A 17,374-nucleotide genomic window follows, 5' to 3' on the forward strand; every position below is an offset into this window, starting at 1 on the left:
CAGGAACACCCAGCAGCCACCTCCCCTTCGCTCTCCAAAGCCCCACTCATGTTGTTTAACCAGCTCAGGCTCTTCCCTGCTGTAATCACATCACGGCCTTATTTGCCTCGCACAAATGTTGTCATTCCCTCAGGGATTAGGGAATATTTTCCTTCGCAGGAGCAGGCGAGCGTTGCCTGGACCAGGGCAGACATTAGAGCTGAAGGGATCCTCTGCCTGATCCCAGCCAGATCCAGGGGTGATGCAGGATCTGGAGGTTCCCAGTTTATTTCCATTGGTAAATTTGTTATCAGCAGAAAACGCTCCAAAACTCACACACACACACACACACACACACCCCCAATCACTGGTATTCCCTGGAAACCTGGTGCTCCAGGAGGAGCATCCAAGGCTTTTCTACATTCAACATGAAAAGGAATTCAGCTTCTTGCTGCATCCCTGCATGAGTCCCTTTTCTCCATCCACCAGCAGAGGAAGCATCCCAAATGACATCTCCAGGAATGAGTTTTGTGGGGGTGATGGCAGGAAAACACCAAAAACCAGCAAATCCCAGTCGGATGCACCAGGACCTGCCCCATGCTCCCAATGCCCCAGCACGGCTCATCCAAGGGCAGCTCCAGCTCTGGCTGAGCCTCCTGTTTGCCTCAGAGCAGGTCTGGAATGATGCTGCCACCTTCCCAATCCCTGCCCATATCCCGCCCATATCCCACCCGCATCCCCTGTGACACAACGGGATGCCAACCACCCACTTCAACCACATCACTTAGGTTGGCCATGGTCACCCATGGTCCTCCAGGGTCAGGACATTGCATCATCGCAGGCCCAGGACTGTTTGTATCTGGGTGCTGCCATGCTAAACCCAGTATCTAAGGATGCTGACCCCAGGCAGCTGTAAAACAGGGCTGGCATTCCCGTTTCAGTGGGTATAAGCTGCCTTTTATTGCAGTGGGAAGCTGGATTCCTCTCTGCTTGCCGAGTTCACCCCCCCCCTCATTAGCCAAGGAAAAGCTGGATGGGAGCTGCAGGGTCAGAGCGCTTCTTTTCACCAATCACTGCCCATGATTCCTCCCCTCAAAAGTCCAAACTCGTTACTTGTGCCGCGGCTTGATCCGCGATGGAAACCATCAGCAAAGATCCGTGCTGACACCTCCTTCTGCAGACCATGGGGGTTTCCCTTCTCCCGCCGGGAAGCCGGAATTCCACAGCTCTCAGCGGGGTTTGAGGCCAAACCAGGATAATCCGAGGGCTGGGGGCTTTGGCCATGTGATGCTGATGTTTTCTGCTGGTTCATGGAGGGGTGACAGCACCCTGCCCTGGCCTGTGCTGTGGGAGCAGATGTGAGAGCAGGGCTGAGGCACTCAGAGCACCCAGCGCTGAGCCAGGGGCATTAATTGAAGAGGTCTCTAATTATTTAATGTCCCTTTTTCCTGGGGATTGGGGAGAGCTGGAAAGTCCAGCTACAAAGGGCTTGAAATCTGGCCGTGAATCCATGAGAGGCTGAGCTGAAGTGGCTCATCCCAGTGTGGTGGGATGGGGTTGGAAGGGAGATGCTGGGGATGTGATGCTGGACCAGGACCTGCCTTGCTGCTCTGTTTCAGCTCATTTCAGCTCTTAAAACCCAGCACACCAACAGTTTACGGCCTTGTGGCACTGGCTGCATCCCAGGGCATCATCCCATTGGGATGAAGAGTGTTACAGGGAGATCTGAATCCCAGCCCCACTTTGCCAGCACAGCAGTAACAGAGACCCCGTGTCATGCTCGGAGCAGAAAGCTGGGGGGATCCCTGGAAACCAGCAGCTCTCCAGCACAGGGATCCCTCGCTGGGATGCCTGGGAAGCACATGGCTGCTTTCAGGGGGCCTCAGACCCTCGGATCCCCCTGGATGCCCCACGCACAGGGATAAACCCCGCAGGCAGAGCGGATTATCCTGCTGGAACACGCTGCCTTCGTGTCAGGGAGCAATTGCCCTCCGGCCGAGCACTTAACTCTTCACACCTCCCAAAGCAGTAAAACCTGCGGCATCGGGACAGGACTCCTGCAGACCCTGGTCTTGATCCCGCCTGGATCAAGGGGTCCATGGTGGGCGCCAAGAAACCTGGAGAGGGGCTTTGGACAAGGGATGTAGGGACAGGCCAAGGGGAATGGCTTTAACCTGCCAGAGGGGAGACTGAGATGAGCTCTTAGGCAGAAGCTCTTCCCTGTGAAGGTGGTGGGACATGGACTGGGTTGAACGGAGAAGCTGTGAGCATCGAGCCTGCCACTGTGGGTGAAGGAGACCAGTTGTGCCAGTATAACCAGTTACAGAAGCTGGGTATAGGCCAGGTCTAATGGAGTCCTTCCTAAGTGCCATTAGGAAGCACAGAGCAGTGGCACAGACAGTGGGAAGTGGGGAGGAGCTGGGCCATCTTCCCAGGCTCGCTCATGCAGGCAGACAGCCATCAATCTCCAGGTTGTTCTATAGCACCGTGCCGGAGCTTGATTTATGCCTTACAAGGCTCGAGCTATTTTCATTTGTCTGATTTATGAACGTTTCATCAAATCACAGCGAGCTCCTGCTTTGTTGGCACTGGATCCTCCTGCTCCCAGGATTCGGGGGTACCTGCACCGGCTGACAAGAGTGGAAGCGCAGCATCCCCTAAGAGGGAACGGGAGTTCTTATGTCCTTCAGCCTCCAGAAACTGCCTCTTGGAGGGGGTTTCTTCCTTCTAAAGAGCTTGAACTGCATTTCTCGAGGAGAGGGTGCTTGTGAATAAGCAGTGATTGGGGAAGGAGCTCATGTGGCACAAGCCTTAGTCTTGGTTTTAGCACTGAATTGTCACATGTGAGTGATCTAAGTGGCACCAGTGGAGCCTCTGGGTTCAGTAACTGCAGCCGCTGGGACTGGGACCCCCCCCCTCAGCCTCTGCTGAGAGCACAAAAGGAGTTTAACAGCTTCATCTCCCACATCTGGTTGTGCTTAAAGCCTGTGTAGTTAATAGGGCTTGTTCCAGCCCAGTGCAAGCAGAAGGCTGGAGCCAGGGGCTGCATCCCCCATCCCGAGCATCCCAAACCCACCTCCTCCTCCCCATCGAGAGGTGAAGCTGCCTCCATTCCCTTGCCTATGTCCTCCTATGGAAGGACAGAACCCCAGGCCAGCTGCTTCGCCCCCCACCACAGTGGAGAAGGGCCGTGCTCCCCACTTTGCCAAAGGGGAGCAGCACAACGGGCAAGCCCTGAGCCCCAGAGCATCACCCCCAGCACAGGGACCCCATTCACTGTGCAGAGATGGAGAGGGCAGAGGCTCCATTGGCAGCTTTATTCACTTAAAGTGGCTCCCGGGGATAAGCAGCAGCCCCAGCATCCCGGCTCCATCCCGAGGAGGGTCCTTGTGGGCTTATCTCTGCTGGGGGGCAGAGGAGGGCAGCAGGGAGAGGGCTTCCAGGAGCTCTTTGTTCAGCCCGTTCGTGTAGGAGCCGTAATTCAGACCTAAAATCTTCCCCCAGGGCAAACATGGCCCTTAATTAAAATATAAATCAAAGCACCATGACTATGAGGATGATTTGGGGATGCGGCCACTACTGCTTGGTCCATGGGTCCAGCCATGGGTCCAGCTATGTCCTAATCATGGGTCCAGCCCTGTTCTAGCCATGGGTCCACCCCTGGATCCATCCCTGGGGTTTAATCCCCCTGAACGCCTGATTTAACAACAGCAGCCGCAGAACCGGGGCCGCGCTCCGGGTGCACAAAGGGAAAAGATTTATCTTGAGAGGCTAAATCCACTTAGAGGAGCTTTAGGGGCCATAAATTGATTGCTCAGGGGACGCGGCAACAGGAAACAGCTCCACATTCACTGAGCTCGCTGTGTTCTTGCTGCATCGCGAGCAGGCGTTCGGGCTGGGAGCCACAATCAAAGCCCATGTGCATGGGGTGGGATTAGAAGGAAGCAGCAGGACCCTTTGCAAAGGGGGATCCAGGATCCCTGTGGCAGCTCCATCCGCACTGCCAGCCATCACCAAGGTAAGATGTGAAAGGAAACCCTCATCCAAGGCAGGGAAGATCGCAGCTCTCCCAGCAGCTCGCTGCATCCCGGGTCCACTGCCAGCATCCCAGCATCCCTCCTGCTGCACCAGTAGGAGCAAGGAGGAGGAAGTGGGAATGCAAAACCCAAGCTGCACCAGGTGCAGCGAGGGAGCTCTCAGAATCAACCCCCCTTGTGAAGAGCTGCATCCAACCTAGAAATGGTGGAATAAACCAGCAAATAGAGGGCAAAACTGACTTTCTGCTCCTTTCATCCAGCTGATTCCTGCCTCCTTTCTAACCCTGCTCCTTATTTCCAGCCAAGAAGGCATTTGAATTCGCAGTGAGAAACAGGGAGAGTTTCTCCTGAAGGATTTGGTTCCAGGCAGGACTCACCAGGATGGGGCTTCCCTTTACATTGTCATAGCAGGAGGTCAAACAACACCCGCGCACCCCCAGTGCAGCCCCAGCACAAACCCACCCTGACCCATTTCCCACTCCTTTTGCAGGGTACATTGTCAAGAACAAAAGGAAAGACATCTCCCCAGCAGCAGCTTTGTCCAGGGGCCAGAAATTCCTCTGCACAAGTGGCCTCATGTCCAGTAAACATCAGCAGAGCATCCCTGGTGTTAAACAGAGCGGAGCAGCGGCTGCGCGCAAGGATGGGATCCTGCAGCACCTTCCTCCCTGCGGCACAGGGTGTGAGTTAACCCTGACCCCAGCCTCATGTGCTTAAAGATGTGGAGAGCTGAGGCAGGAGAAGAGACCAAGACCCTGGAGCATCCCGTACAGAGGATAGAAACCCCTCTGGATAACACTGCAATCCCTGGAGCATCCTCACACGCTGCACATGGGGTACCCTGCAGGGGTTTAACTCCGGATATGTATAAAACTTGTGCCATTAAAGACTACTTTGCCCCTTGCATTCAACCGGGCGGTTTCGAAACGCTCACATCCAGCCAGCAAAGCCCCAACGGGAGCACAATGGAGTCTTGTTTCTGGTAACCCGAGATGCCTCCGTCCCAGCTCTTTAATTTTAGAGCCCACCACGCTCGCATTCCTCAGCACCACAATGGCAGATATTTATACTCTGGAATGCGGAGCCCGGTGCTAATTGAACAGGCCTGGAAGAGCCAGGGCTGCTCCCCAGAGCGGGCTCTTGGGAAGGGAACGTTGGCCCAGGCAGAGCTTTATGGCTTTACAGATCTCAGATGCCCATAAACGTGGAATGATGCTCCCTGTGGAGCGAGCGCGGGGATGGACAAGCCAGCTGTGGTGGATGGGAGAAGGCAGCATGGGGCAAGGAAGGGTTACATAGAGAGGGTCAAACCCCCCCAATGGATGTGAGTCCGTCTTCTGGACGCAGGAGGGAGCTGCCCAGGCGCGTAGGACGCATCCCTGCAGAAGGATGCTGCAGGACAGTGGCAGCAAATCCAAAGGGACCTGCAATGATCTCCATGTCAGAGCATGGAGGAAACCCCTCTGACGCCTGCCAAGTGGTTCCCAACTTCCCTGGGTCGGGGGACGGGAGCTAATTGAGAGAGGAGCAGCATTAGCAGATAAGGGAAGAGGTCAGCGCCGCCACGCTAAATCCTTGACCTGTTGTTTAAGAGGTCGGGCAGAGCTCAAGAGACTCCTCCAGGTCAATTCACTCAATTAGAATATTAGAAGTTGGAGGCAGGAGCTCGGGATTGAGGGTTCTTCCCTTCTCCTGCTCACGGGGGCACAGAGAGCAAGGATTATGGCCTGGTGGGCAAGAGGACGTGCGATGGGAGTCAAGGAGCAGAGGTTTATTCCCACACTGGATGGCTGTAAGGCCAAATCTCTGCTCACATCCAGTGTTACAGGATGCAGCAGTTGCCCCAGAGCAGGAGCCCAGGCTCTGGCATTAGGGATAAGAGAGGAGAATCCATGGAAGCGTGTCCTTAGCCTTGTGCAGCCACCTCCAGGCAGCGTGTCCCATTAGGACAGAAGTGAGGAGCAGTTGAGACCTGAGTGCTCAGAGAGGAGGATTATTCAGCCTATGGAAACAGCATCTTTAAAAGCACAACTGCCTCCTCCATCCCATCACAGATGGATCCCCTCCATGAGGAGTGGGCTCATGAGAGCAGCACCCACCACCTGCCTGCCACCCATGGCTCGTGTCTGCGGTGTCCCACGGAGAGAAGCAAAGGCTCTGTCTATAGTGGATAAGGAAAGGTTGCTCCTCTCCGGGTGCCAAAAGAGCTTTATGAGGATAAAGAAAAGCTTTCAGCAAAATGAGCACCAGAAGGAATAGATAAACACTAAGGAGATACTGACTTCTGTTGAGGTGAACGTCAAGATTTATTGAGCTGGGGAGGTAAATATTGACCAAGGCAAAGCTAAGGTCAATGATTAACTCAAGAGATGATAAATCAAGGCACAATGAAACATGAACTCCAGGCGGGTGTTGTCTCAGACGTTGTGAATGTCCCCATTGAGGAACCTCTGCAGGACTTCAGCTGAGGGAGCAGGACTTCAAACCCATTGTGGATGTGCCACTGAGCTCCAGAGAGCAGGAAGGAAGAGCATCATTTCGATGGAGAAAGGCTTAAATCTAAAGATGTGGGCCTCAAACTTGGCGAAGTTTTGGAAGAAGAGAAGGTGGCTTCATCCCAGTACTTGGATTTATGACAGAAACCAATTGGGTGACTAGTCCCAGGCTTATACAAGTCCAGATTTGGTCTTTTTTGCTCACGGAGATGAAAGTTGTCCCATGAGTTGAAGCTGTGGTGGAAGCAGAAGAGGGCTGAGGAGGTGCTACAAGCTGAAGGAGCAGGATGGATGCATTCCAGAAGGCAGATGTGGGATTTCAACCTCCAATTCCCTCCTCAGGGTGAGTGGAATCAAAACCCCAAATGTGCAAAGGGGAGGGAGGAACGTGCCAGGAACATGCATCAGCAGCTCCATCGCTTCCTTATATCCCCAGGGTCTCCCATCCACCCATCCATCAGCATCCCGCTCCTCCTGCCCCATCCCATGGCTCTGCTTACGCAGGGACACCAGGCTGCCGGCCCCCAGCACCATTCCAGCAGCAGGGATGTGCTGTATCCCTGGCTCTGGCACTAAAGGGAAGCACTGATGGCAGCGGGGCTGATGCTTGATGGAAAGCAGAGCGAGAGCTCCCTTGTCAAGAGCTGTTCTCACTCGGGTTGCAGCGCCTGCACCCTGCCTGACCTCGGCGTGGATGAGAATGGATTAGCTCAGATAGGAGAAACACCCTCATTGAGCTCTTCAGTGTGAAACTGCAGCTCATGGACCAGCACCGTGGTGGTGGGAGCCAGCACATCAGCCCCCAGCTGATGCTCCAGAGCTGGGATGACTGAGGAGATTCCCAGCCGCAGGTAGAGCATCCCTGATGAAACACTCGGTGCTCCTCAGCTCAGCTTCCAGGTCCTCCTGCCCTGGAAAACATGGATAAGCTTAACCCGGTGCTGCATCTCCCTCTGCAGAACCCGCTCACAAGGAGCTGGGATGAGGGTGACTTTTCCCACGTGTGCAGCCACATTCCCAAGGATGGGGCCGGGCAATCTGGCAGTGATTAGGCCATAGGGAAAGTCCAAACCCTGCTGTGTTGCTTCAAGCATCAGCATGCCACAGCTCCGAAGGGACGTATTCCCAATGCCAAAGTCATCAGCAGTAACCTGAGGGATGCACAAGGGGCAGGAGGCCCATTGGTGACCCCCAGAAAAGGGGAAGAAGGGGGCAGTGTGGGCAGCAGGCTGGGATACAGGAGGACGGGTGGCACAGGGAGACACTGACACCATTATTAGGAAGGTGAGGGTGAGGGATGGAAGCGGTTTGACCTTGGGGAGAGGACTCTGCTGTCAGCTCTCCGCTTCCCTGTGGAACCAGGGGCTTTGCAATCTGTCAGTGCCTTCAGGAAGCACTTTTTATCCAAGTCCTTCATTTCAAACCTATCCAATGGTATCAGAGAGACCCCCATGGACATCTCGGGGTGGACACCAGAGGTACAAACACCCAACAACCACCCATGAAGGACCAAGCAGACCACGTCCATAGAGCAGTGATAGTGCCCTGGCTGGGGAATAGCATCCTGGGAAGCTCCCTTTCCTATCCCAACCCCATAAGCAGGCACAGGGGCTGCTTTCACCTTGTGCAAAGCAAGTGGGGGCATTTGGACACCCCCCCCCACCCAGGGCTGGGTGAAGGGGTCTCCCCTCCGGGCCGGGGCAGAGCGTGGAGGGTCTGCATTGTTTTATCCGCCTCCATAAATCACTGCTCTTTGTGGCCCCTTCCCCAGGCCCTGCACAATTCAGGTTAGGTTATAAATAGGATCCTGGGCTCTTTCAGGTTGATAAAGGCCAAGGGGGGGGGAGCAGCAGGGAGGCGTCACGACTACATAACACTTTCATTGCCCTGTCAGGATAAAGAATACCGGCGCTGCCGACCCCTCTTCTTGCAGCATATATCAGCCATGCTCCTGACACCGCGGTTCAGGCCAAAACAGGGATTACAGATCCCTACAGCAGCCCCTCCCCCTGCTTCCCAACCGGGCAGAGCTTTGGGATGCTCAAACCCCACGGCTGGGATTTGGGCTTTGATGGGGTCTCAGTGCTGGTTCTACCAGAGCATGGTCCAAGTGGGCACCCTCCGTGTGTGGCGCCAGGAGCTGCAGGAGCATAATCCCCTGGGAAGGATGCAGCAGCAGGAGGAGGAAGATGCAGGCTCCAGGGGGATGAGATGGAGTTGCCATCCCGCAGCACAAAGCCCATTCCTGAAGGAGCATCTGAGGCTGGAAAGGTTCAAATCAGAGCTTGTGCCCCACCAGGGTCTTTTAGAGTGACAGCGTCATTCACACCCCTCACACAGAGCTTTGGGAAGCCCCAGACCATGGTACCCTGCATCCAACACCCCTCTGAGATACCACACACATCCATCTCCGCTCTGTCACGCAGACTGAATGCCCCAAGCCACACTCAGCCCTCATTCCCAAACATCCCAAGGATGGGGGGGACTCATCCACCCCAGACCATGTCCCACTGCAGAGAGGAGCAGGGATGATGCTCTCCCCCCAGGGCTGAGCATCCCAAAGCCTCGCATGCTGCCAGCATCACCGCCAGCAGCAGGATGCAGGGATTCACCCATGACTGCGATGGAGGAGCTGCTGGGAGCAGGGGGAGGTTTGAGCTCCATCCTTGGGTGACAACGATAATCAGAGAGATTTATATCAGCCAAAGGGCAGGGGGGAACCGCAGGGAGATGGAGGAGGGCTCTGGGAGCAGGTGAGGTGGGGCTCACCCAAGCAGCTCGGTGCAGTGATGTTAACAAAAGGGAGGCAGGTCCTTGCTGCAGGGCTGCTCCCCATGGAAGGGCGCTGGGTTACATTCCCTGCACCCTCTTTGCTCTCATCCCATCATCTGAACTGCAGAATTAGGGGCCGAAAGAGACCAGGCTGCGAGGAGGAGCCCAATGGGTCAGGCAAAGCCCCTAGGGCCATGATGGTCCCATCCCCAGGGCTTAGCATCCCATCCTGCTGGGAGCACCACAGCCCCTGCCCAAACCCCCATTCCCAGCTCAATGAGCCCCTTTCCAGGGGCAGGGAGGTGATCCCAGCGAAGCCCCGGCTGAGCTCAGGGACAAATCTGACCCAGATCTGCCTTTAACAGCTCCAGTGATAAAAATGCCAGTTTATTGGAAACACATGGAGTATTTATAGGGGACATCAAAGCAGGAAGGAGGTTTACATAGCAACAGGGCAGATTAAGCAGAAGGCATCTGCTTTTTCGGCAGCCGGGGGGCTCTCGGGAGGCACAATAAACTGACCCTTTCATTCCCTCCTTTGGGAAAAGCAAAGGTTGGAAAATCAAAATATAACCACATGCCCGGCCATGTAAAACATGACAGGAATGGGAGTGTTGGGTTACAGCTGCACCCCGGTAGGGGAGGGAATGGCACCCAGCATCTCCCACCACAGGGATGCTGAAAGAGATCCTGCCTCAAGCATCAGGATTTTCTTCTAAATGGTGAAGGAAAAAGCCTTTTATCTGCCCAAAGTGCTCCATCAGGGGCTGTCTGGGGGTTTGTTTGGGATGGGAAGCAGCACCTAGGTAGGGTGAGGAGGCAGCTTCTTGCTGGGGAGCAGAACAGAGCCCAGCCCCTCGCAGCTTTGTTCCTCAGTGTCCCCACTGGTGAGGCAGGTCCCTCAGGGCTGGGATCACCGGGATACTCTGACACTGCCAGGTCTGACCCCGCTTGGATGCACTGTTCTCCATGCAGGAACAAGCCCTATTTGCTTCCCCTGCAGCAGCATCGCACCCAATAGGACAGGATGAGAGCAAAACCTCATCCTCCTGCGGCAGCCAGGATGCACACGGCAGGATTTGCCCCCTTGGAAAGGGTTAACCCGTGTGTGCTGGACACGGGGTGTCCACAGCACTGCAGGGGCCTGGAAGGATGATGAATAGCTGGGGACATCCTCTCCCCTGCACTGACAGCAGCAGAGCCCAGCTGGGCAGCGCCGTTTCCCACCTCCTATCCATCATCCTCCGCTGGCCTTGTCACGTCTTGTAAACCACCAAACCCAGCCCCATCCCGGTCCCTTCCCCGTGCCCGGGGGATCCCACCCTTCCTTCCACGCTGTGATGCTCCGGGCACACATCCCTGCACTCTCCCATTTCCATTTATTGCCTGCGTGAGCAAATAACTCAGCATCGATTTTGCACAGCCAAGGACCCTGCTTCTCTCCCCGTGCTCAGCCCCTCGGGGCAGTTGTTAGGGTCCCTCCGGCCCCTGTTTCTCCCCAAGCTCCAAAAGGATCACACGGAGCCACTGGAAATACGTGGAGGTGACCCAGCCAAGCATTGAAACAATCAATTCCTTCATTCATGCTCAGCATCACCCCATGGGACCTTCACTGTGGTGCTGGGGCTCATTCCCAGCCTTTTCTCTTCCTCAGGCCCCTTCCAGGCAGCCAGGACCTTACGGCTCTTCCAACATCATGGAGATCCCTGGAATATCACGGGAATAACGGGCATCTCCTGCGCTGAACCATGTGTGACAGCGCAGCCACCACGGTGCCGCATCATCCTGGTGAAGAGCCGCTTCTATGGAGATTTGGGAAGCAACAACCAGGAAGATGGGCTGGAAGAGCAGGGACGTGGCTGGGGACAGGGACACTGCATGTGATGGCCTTTACCTGCTGGGCAATTCCTTATTGTCCCAGCTCCTGCTGCCTTGTAAAGGACCTGATGGATAACGCTCCTCGTGGAGGCGCGATGCCGTCACCCTCCGCGCGCCACGATCCATCTTCTTTATAGCAAGGATCCGGAGCCAGCACCATCTGCGGCACCAGGAACACAATTACCGGGGTGGGGGGGGGCTGAGCCCCTCTCCTGCCAAACCTCATTGAGGCCTCCCCAAGCAGCCCTGAATCACCCTGCACACACCAGGGACCTCGCGCTCCTCTTTAGCTATAATTACAGCTGGGGAATTAGCAAGTCTGATTTCCTCCCCCTTCTCCTGTGCCATTCCCAGCGCTTCCCCACCCACTTCCAAAGAGAAAAAGAAGGGAGAAATTGGGATTGATCCCTGGCTCCGGGTGGCTGGAATTCAATCAGAAAAGCCTCTTTCTTGGCATTTCTTCGGTTCTTTTAACCCCAAGGTCCTAAATGAGAAAGGACGGTGGGAATCAGGAGCGTCCCACCAGCCCCTGCTGATGGAGACCGGCTGCACATGGAGCTGGTTTGATAGCCTGCTTCCCAGAGCCCCATCCTGCACCTTGCTCCCCACACACCCCCTCAGTCCAGCTTGGGGCTGAGACGACATCCCAGGCGCCTGCCCACAGCCTCGGGTAAGGCGATTTACGGTGTATTCCAGGTAAATCCCAGTGAAATCCTCTGGTTTTAAGCATGTGCTGGAGCAGGCAGGCGAGTGCCTCCCTGCTCAACGTGTGGCACCTCCGGGGATGGGAGGGCACCGCATGAGGCAGGAACAGGACAAGGGGTTATTATCCCATTGCAGGCAGCAGGTGAGGCGGTCAGCAGAGTGTGATGGATGCAGGGATGGATGCACAGAAGGAGACAGGGATAGATGCAGGGATGGATGCACAAACAGAGGCAGGGATGGATGCACAAACGGAGGCAGGGATGGATGCGCAGGTGGATACACTGATGGCTTTGTCCTCACTACTTGCAGACAGTGACATTCCTTGGCACGCCAGGACCCACCATAGGAGGCAATCCCTGCTCCGCAGTGTTCTGGCTAAGGGAAAGGGATGCAGGCAGCAGTGAAGGCAGATGGTTTGGGTCTGCGGCCACGCTGCTGATGGGGAGGGCAGAGGAGGTTGCACCATGGTTTGGAACCCTCACACCACCCTTCACTACAAACCCCCACCAAGCCCCAGCAGACTCCTGCTCGCACCAGAGCCACAGCCGCCCTCACCCAGTAAATCACAGCCTGACCCCAGGTTTGCACTGCCTGCAAAGGGGTGGCTTTGTCACCTCCTCCGGTGACACCCAGCACTGATTTACAGCAGGGCAGGGACACACCAGACACTTCCCCACCTCCAGCCCTTTCCCTGCTGCTCCGCTTCTTCTCCAGGCATCACCCGAGGGCAGAAGGTGTCACCACAGGGCCGTGATCCAGCCCTGCCCATGCTGAGGAGGGCCAGAGTGAGGAGAGCCCGTCCCCAGGTTTAAATCAATGCCCTCCGCTTCCCTTCCATGCTGAGTTATTGCGCCCTGGTTTTGTGATGGAGATGACCAGGCAGTGAGGGATGAGTGACCTGGGCCAGACCACCGGGCTCGGCGCTCCCAACGGGATCCTGGGCAAGGGGGGAAGGATGAGGGGTGTCTTCCAGCCCCTTCCTGGCCTCCATAACCTGCAGGGATGCTCCTGAGCTTCAGCTGGGATTGAGGGGTGATGCTCGGCAAGGTCCAGTGCTCTGGGTCCTTCTCCCTGTTAGCTGGGTTAGTTATCCCGGGACTCTCTGTTCAGGATGTCCCAGGCAGGGAGGCTCTGGTGATGCCTGGAAGGATGCCACCATATGTGGGGGATGCTGTGACATCTGGAGGACATCGTCACACCTGTGGGGATGCTGTCACATTTGGGATGATGCCATCACATCTGGGATGATGCCGTCACATCTGGAGGATGCCGTCACATCTGGGATGATGCCGTCACACCTGGAGGATACCACGACGTCGACGGACAAGTTTCTTACCCCAAAAGAACACCGAAAACCTCCTCCCGCGGCCTCCGGCATCCCCTTGTGGCAGGCGGAGGCTCTGCAGAGCCCCGGCCCTACCTGCAGGCTCTGCCAGCGACATCCGCCGCTGTCCCCCCGCCTGTCCCCCGTGATGTATCCAGCATCAGATTCTCGTGTCCAGCAACAGAACCTTCAGCTCGCGCTTCCCAGCAGGATGCTCCCAGCACAGAGGAAGCAGCTGGGATCCTTCGTCTGCTCCATATTTTCACGTTCAAGGATGCAATCACAGTGACCTTTGGCACTCTGCCTTAATGCTTGCTGGAAATGGAGAACGTGGCCTCCCACGATCTGCTTTGGGACCAAACTCCTGCTTTTTTGCCATGAAAACAGCTGATCCAGGCACTAAACGTGCCCTTTTTCCCAGATCCCAGCTGGCTCCAGCGTGTTAAACCCATTCACGCACAACCAGCCCTGGAGAGATGGAGACAAGAGAGCAGCCAGGTTCCACATGGAATGCAGGAAACCAGCTCCTGCAGCTCCCCCTGAGGGCTTCAGAATCCAGGAGGATGAGGAGAGCTGGGTGGAATTCCAGGGTGGAATTCCAGGGTTCATCCAACACACCTGCACAGCCACAGGTATTTGTGCCCTTGGCTGAAGCAGTGGCTCCCAATTTTCCTTGATTACCAGCATATAAAGGGAGCTGGGAGGGAGCTGGGGAGGCTTTGGCTGAGTTACTGGGGGCTGCTCAGGCTGCAGCAGAGGTGAGGCAGGTACAAAGCATCCTCCTGGGCTGAGGATGCTAAATCCTCCCCAAGCAGCCCTGATCCTGCTCAGGCTCACGAAGCCATTTTAAGCAGGGGTTTATCTGTGCTGAGCCCACGCCAGCGTGCGGCTCGTCACAGCTTTGGTGCCCAAAGGCCACCTCGGACCCGGAGCAGAAGCTTCCTTCTCACTGCAAAGGGTAAAGGGGGGATTTTCCACTGGTTCCTGCCAAGGTTTCCTTCCTGCTTGGAACCGGGATGCTGCCCAGGCCAAAAGGGAGCTGTGGGGAAGGTCTGAGCCCCAGGTAAGCCCAGGGGATGGTGAGAAGAGGATTCCTCATTCCCAGAGCCTGCTTTGGGATGTCCAAGAGGGGTGGGAGGCTTTAATGGCATTGCAAAGGCTTTTTCCTTTCTCAGTTAATAGTTGGCTTCTATCAGGGGTTTGAATTCTGCTGCCAGGGCTGCAGGTTCCCTGTGCCATAAGGCTTATCCCTGGGGATCCGGGAGCTGCTCCTGCCTTTATTCTGCTGCTTGGGCACAAGGAGCTGGATTTATCCCTTCTCTCTGTACATGGCTCTGGTTCTGGTGCTGGGAAAGGTCTTTGCGGCTGTGCAGCAGGGCTGTGCCATAGGGTGGAATGGAGATGTGCCCATCCTGCTGGGGCTGTGTTCAGTGCCCCCATCAGCATCTGTACCTCCAGCAAGACATTCCCAATCCCAATTCCCCACCTTTCAGCCCTCAAGAAGTCCTCCTGTTTTCCCAGCTCTGTGCTGGAGATGATGCTGTGGGGATGCTCTCTTCCTCGGCAGCAGCCAAGATCCCAGTGCAAGGGATGGAAACTGGCCCCTGGGTGGCTGGGGGCCAGCTGAGGCTTCCCCAAGGGATGAGGGATGCAGAGCTCGCAGGGTTTCCACGCCTGCTCCGTGTCCCCACAGGAGGGTGTGAACGGTCCCGAGTATCCCTGAATCCCACGGGAAGAGGCTCCTGGCGCCAGGCAGGGCTCGGGGCCAAGCTGGGCTCGCTCCCCCCGGCTGGGCCGGATGACAGATGCCTGCAGTGGAGGAGAACATGCTTCCAGCCTGGATGCATCCGACCCGGAGCTGCACTACGAGGAGGAGGAGGAGGAAGAGGAGAAGTCAGAGCCCTCGGACACCAGCAGCATCTCCTCTGATGACTCTGTCTATCCCTGCTATGAGCTCCAGCTGGACACCGGTGGTGCCAGGGACCTCAGCCTCTACCAGTGCTGTGCCAGGAATGATGCCAGGCTGGTGCGGGAGAGGCTGGAGCAGGGGGTGACCCGGAGCGAGGCCACGGAGGTGGACATCAACGGGAGGGTGAGTGGCAGGGGGCGATGGCTTTGACATGGGATGGAGATCCTGGGGTTGATCCCATCCTTGGAGCACCCTTGTGCATCCTCCTCTCCTGATCCTGCCTTGGGCTGGAGGGTGGAAGGGGGGGGACAACGGGAGCACCACAGTGGGGAGGATGCTGCGGTACCCCCATGCTGAGTGCTGCCCCTCTGCAGAACGGGCTGATGGTCGCCTGCTACAAGGGCTTTGTGGACATCGTGCCCTTGCTGCAGCAGTGCCCCTACATAGACGTCAACCAGCAGGACAAGGACGGGAACACGGCTCTCATGATGGCTGCACAGGCAGGTAGGCACGGCACAGCCCATGGCACCCCTTGGGAGTGATGCGTCCCTCCATAAACCTTGAAATGAGCTGTTGGGAAAGCCAAGGCTCCCAAGGGATATGACCATCCCCATCAAAGCTTCCGGTCCACCTTAGCAGCATTTTAAAGCTGGGTGGATGATGTAAAATGGAGATTCCTACAGCAATAAAATCATGGGATGGTTTGGGTTGGAACCCAACCCTTTCAGCCCTGATCCCTCCAAACCTCTGCCTCTTACTCCTCACTAAATCCCCATTCTCCAAGGAGGCACCAGCAGTTCCCACTCCTTAACTGTGGCAACTCTAACACAGATTCTCTCTGGCTGTTAAGGACACATCACCATCGTCAACTACCTCCTCAACTACTACCCAGGGCTTGAGGTGGACAAGAGGGACCCACGGGGCCTGACGGCGCTGATGAAGGCAGCGGTGCAGGGGCAGCAGGACTGCGTGACCGCGCTGCTCCTGGCTGGTGAGCGTCTCCCATGGGATTGGCTGGGGGGGTGCTGCTGCTCCGGGGTGATGCTCTCTGCATCCCGTGTCTCTAGGAGCCGACCTGCAAGCCGTGGATCCCGTCAAAGGGAAGACAGCCAGGGAATGGGCAGCCTTCACCGGCCGCTTCGAGACCACCGTGCGCATCCGGAGCCTCCTGCGGCGCCCACGGGCAGAGCAGTTCAGCACCATGTACCAGCCCAAGTGGCCAGCGCTGGCCGAGCTGGTGGCCAAGGCCCTGAGCCCCAAATCCAGGAGCAAGCGGCTGTTCGAGAAGATCGGATCCATGTTCTCCATCAGCTTCCCGCGCAACCCCGAGGAGGACGGTGTCCTGGACCACATGGTGAGGATGACGACCTCCCTGGCCAGCCCCTTCGTGGCCACCGCTTGCCAAACTGTCTGCCCCGACAGCCCCCCTGAGGTGGGCAAGAGCAGGTTGTCCGTGCCGGAAATCCTTGGGAAGTACGTGCTGGATGCGGGTACGGAGCCAGAACCCACCTCGGGCTGCAGCACCGGCGCATCCTCCTGCAATGGCCAAGCCCCATTGGAGATCAGGCTCTTCCCTCCGCGCCGCCCCGCCAGGACCCTCCTGAGCTTCCTGCCCCTGTGGCTGCGGCGCGGGAATAGCATCTTCCCAGGGGAGCAGATCCCGAGGATCCGAGTGAGCAAAGACCCCAGTCCCCCTGCCCACACGAGGCAGCGGAGCCCGCGCGGGAGGGACAAGAACCTGCTGCAGCCTCCCAAGTGGAGGTACAAGGAGCTGAAGGAGGAGAGAAAAGCAGCCGAGGAGGCAAAGAAGAAGGAGAAGAAGGAGAAAGGGGGGAAGAAATGCTAAAGCAGGAGGTTTCCTTCTTTCCTCCTCTTCTTTTTGTCCTTTTTCCTTCTTTTTATTCCTGTTTCCCCTTTGATCTCCCTGAGCTCTGGATGCTGCCACGTGTGTGGAACATGGTCCTGAAATGGAAGCAGTTGCCATGTTAACAGGATTGATTTGCTGAATAAAGCTCAGGGATGCTTGTCAGGCTGGCAAGAAGCTCCCACATCGCTGCCAGTGTCCCCTCTCCTCCCTGTCACCCCCTCGGTGCCGTTCACTTCCCATTCCTGTGTATTTCTGGGATGCAGATGGACAAATTCCTTGTCCTGGGCAGCACATGGAGCAGCATCCCTTGCACCAGCCTGGATCCTGCTGTACAGGGCAAAGGGGCAGTCAGGGTCCCACCAGCCAGTGTCCCCTTTGCTGTGATGGGGAATGCTGGATGTGCTTTGG

The 17,374-nt window shown here is 56.6% G+C and overlaps 1 protein-coding gene across 1 annotated transcript; it reads left to right on the forward strand.

Annotated features, from left to right (window-relative positions):
* Positions 1–13,646: 13,646 nt before the first annotated feature.
* On the forward strand, positions 13,647–17,149 carry ANKRD33 (ankyrin repeat domain 33). Its single transcript, XM_065659498.1, has 5 exons — positions 13,647–14,253; positions 14,884–15,282; positions 15,474–15,603; positions 15,950–16,090; positions 16,167–17,149. The coding sequence occupies exons 2-5, from the start codon at positions 14,989–14,991 to the stop codon at positions 16,943–16,945; spliced, it is 1,344 nt and encodes a 447-aa protein (XP_065515570.1). The 5' UTR covers positions 13,647–14,253; positions 14,884–14,988; the 3' UTR covers positions 16,946–17,149.
* Positions 17,150–17,374: the final 225 nt, after the last annotated feature.

This window comes from Lathamus discolor, chromosome 23, assembly GCF_037157495.1.
Source record: "Lathamus discolor isolate bLatDis1 chromosome 23, bLatDis1.hap1, whole genome shotgun sequence".
Taxonomy (NCBI): Eukaryota; Metazoa; Chordata; class Aves; order Psittaciformes; family Psittacidae; genus Lathamus; species Lathamus discolor.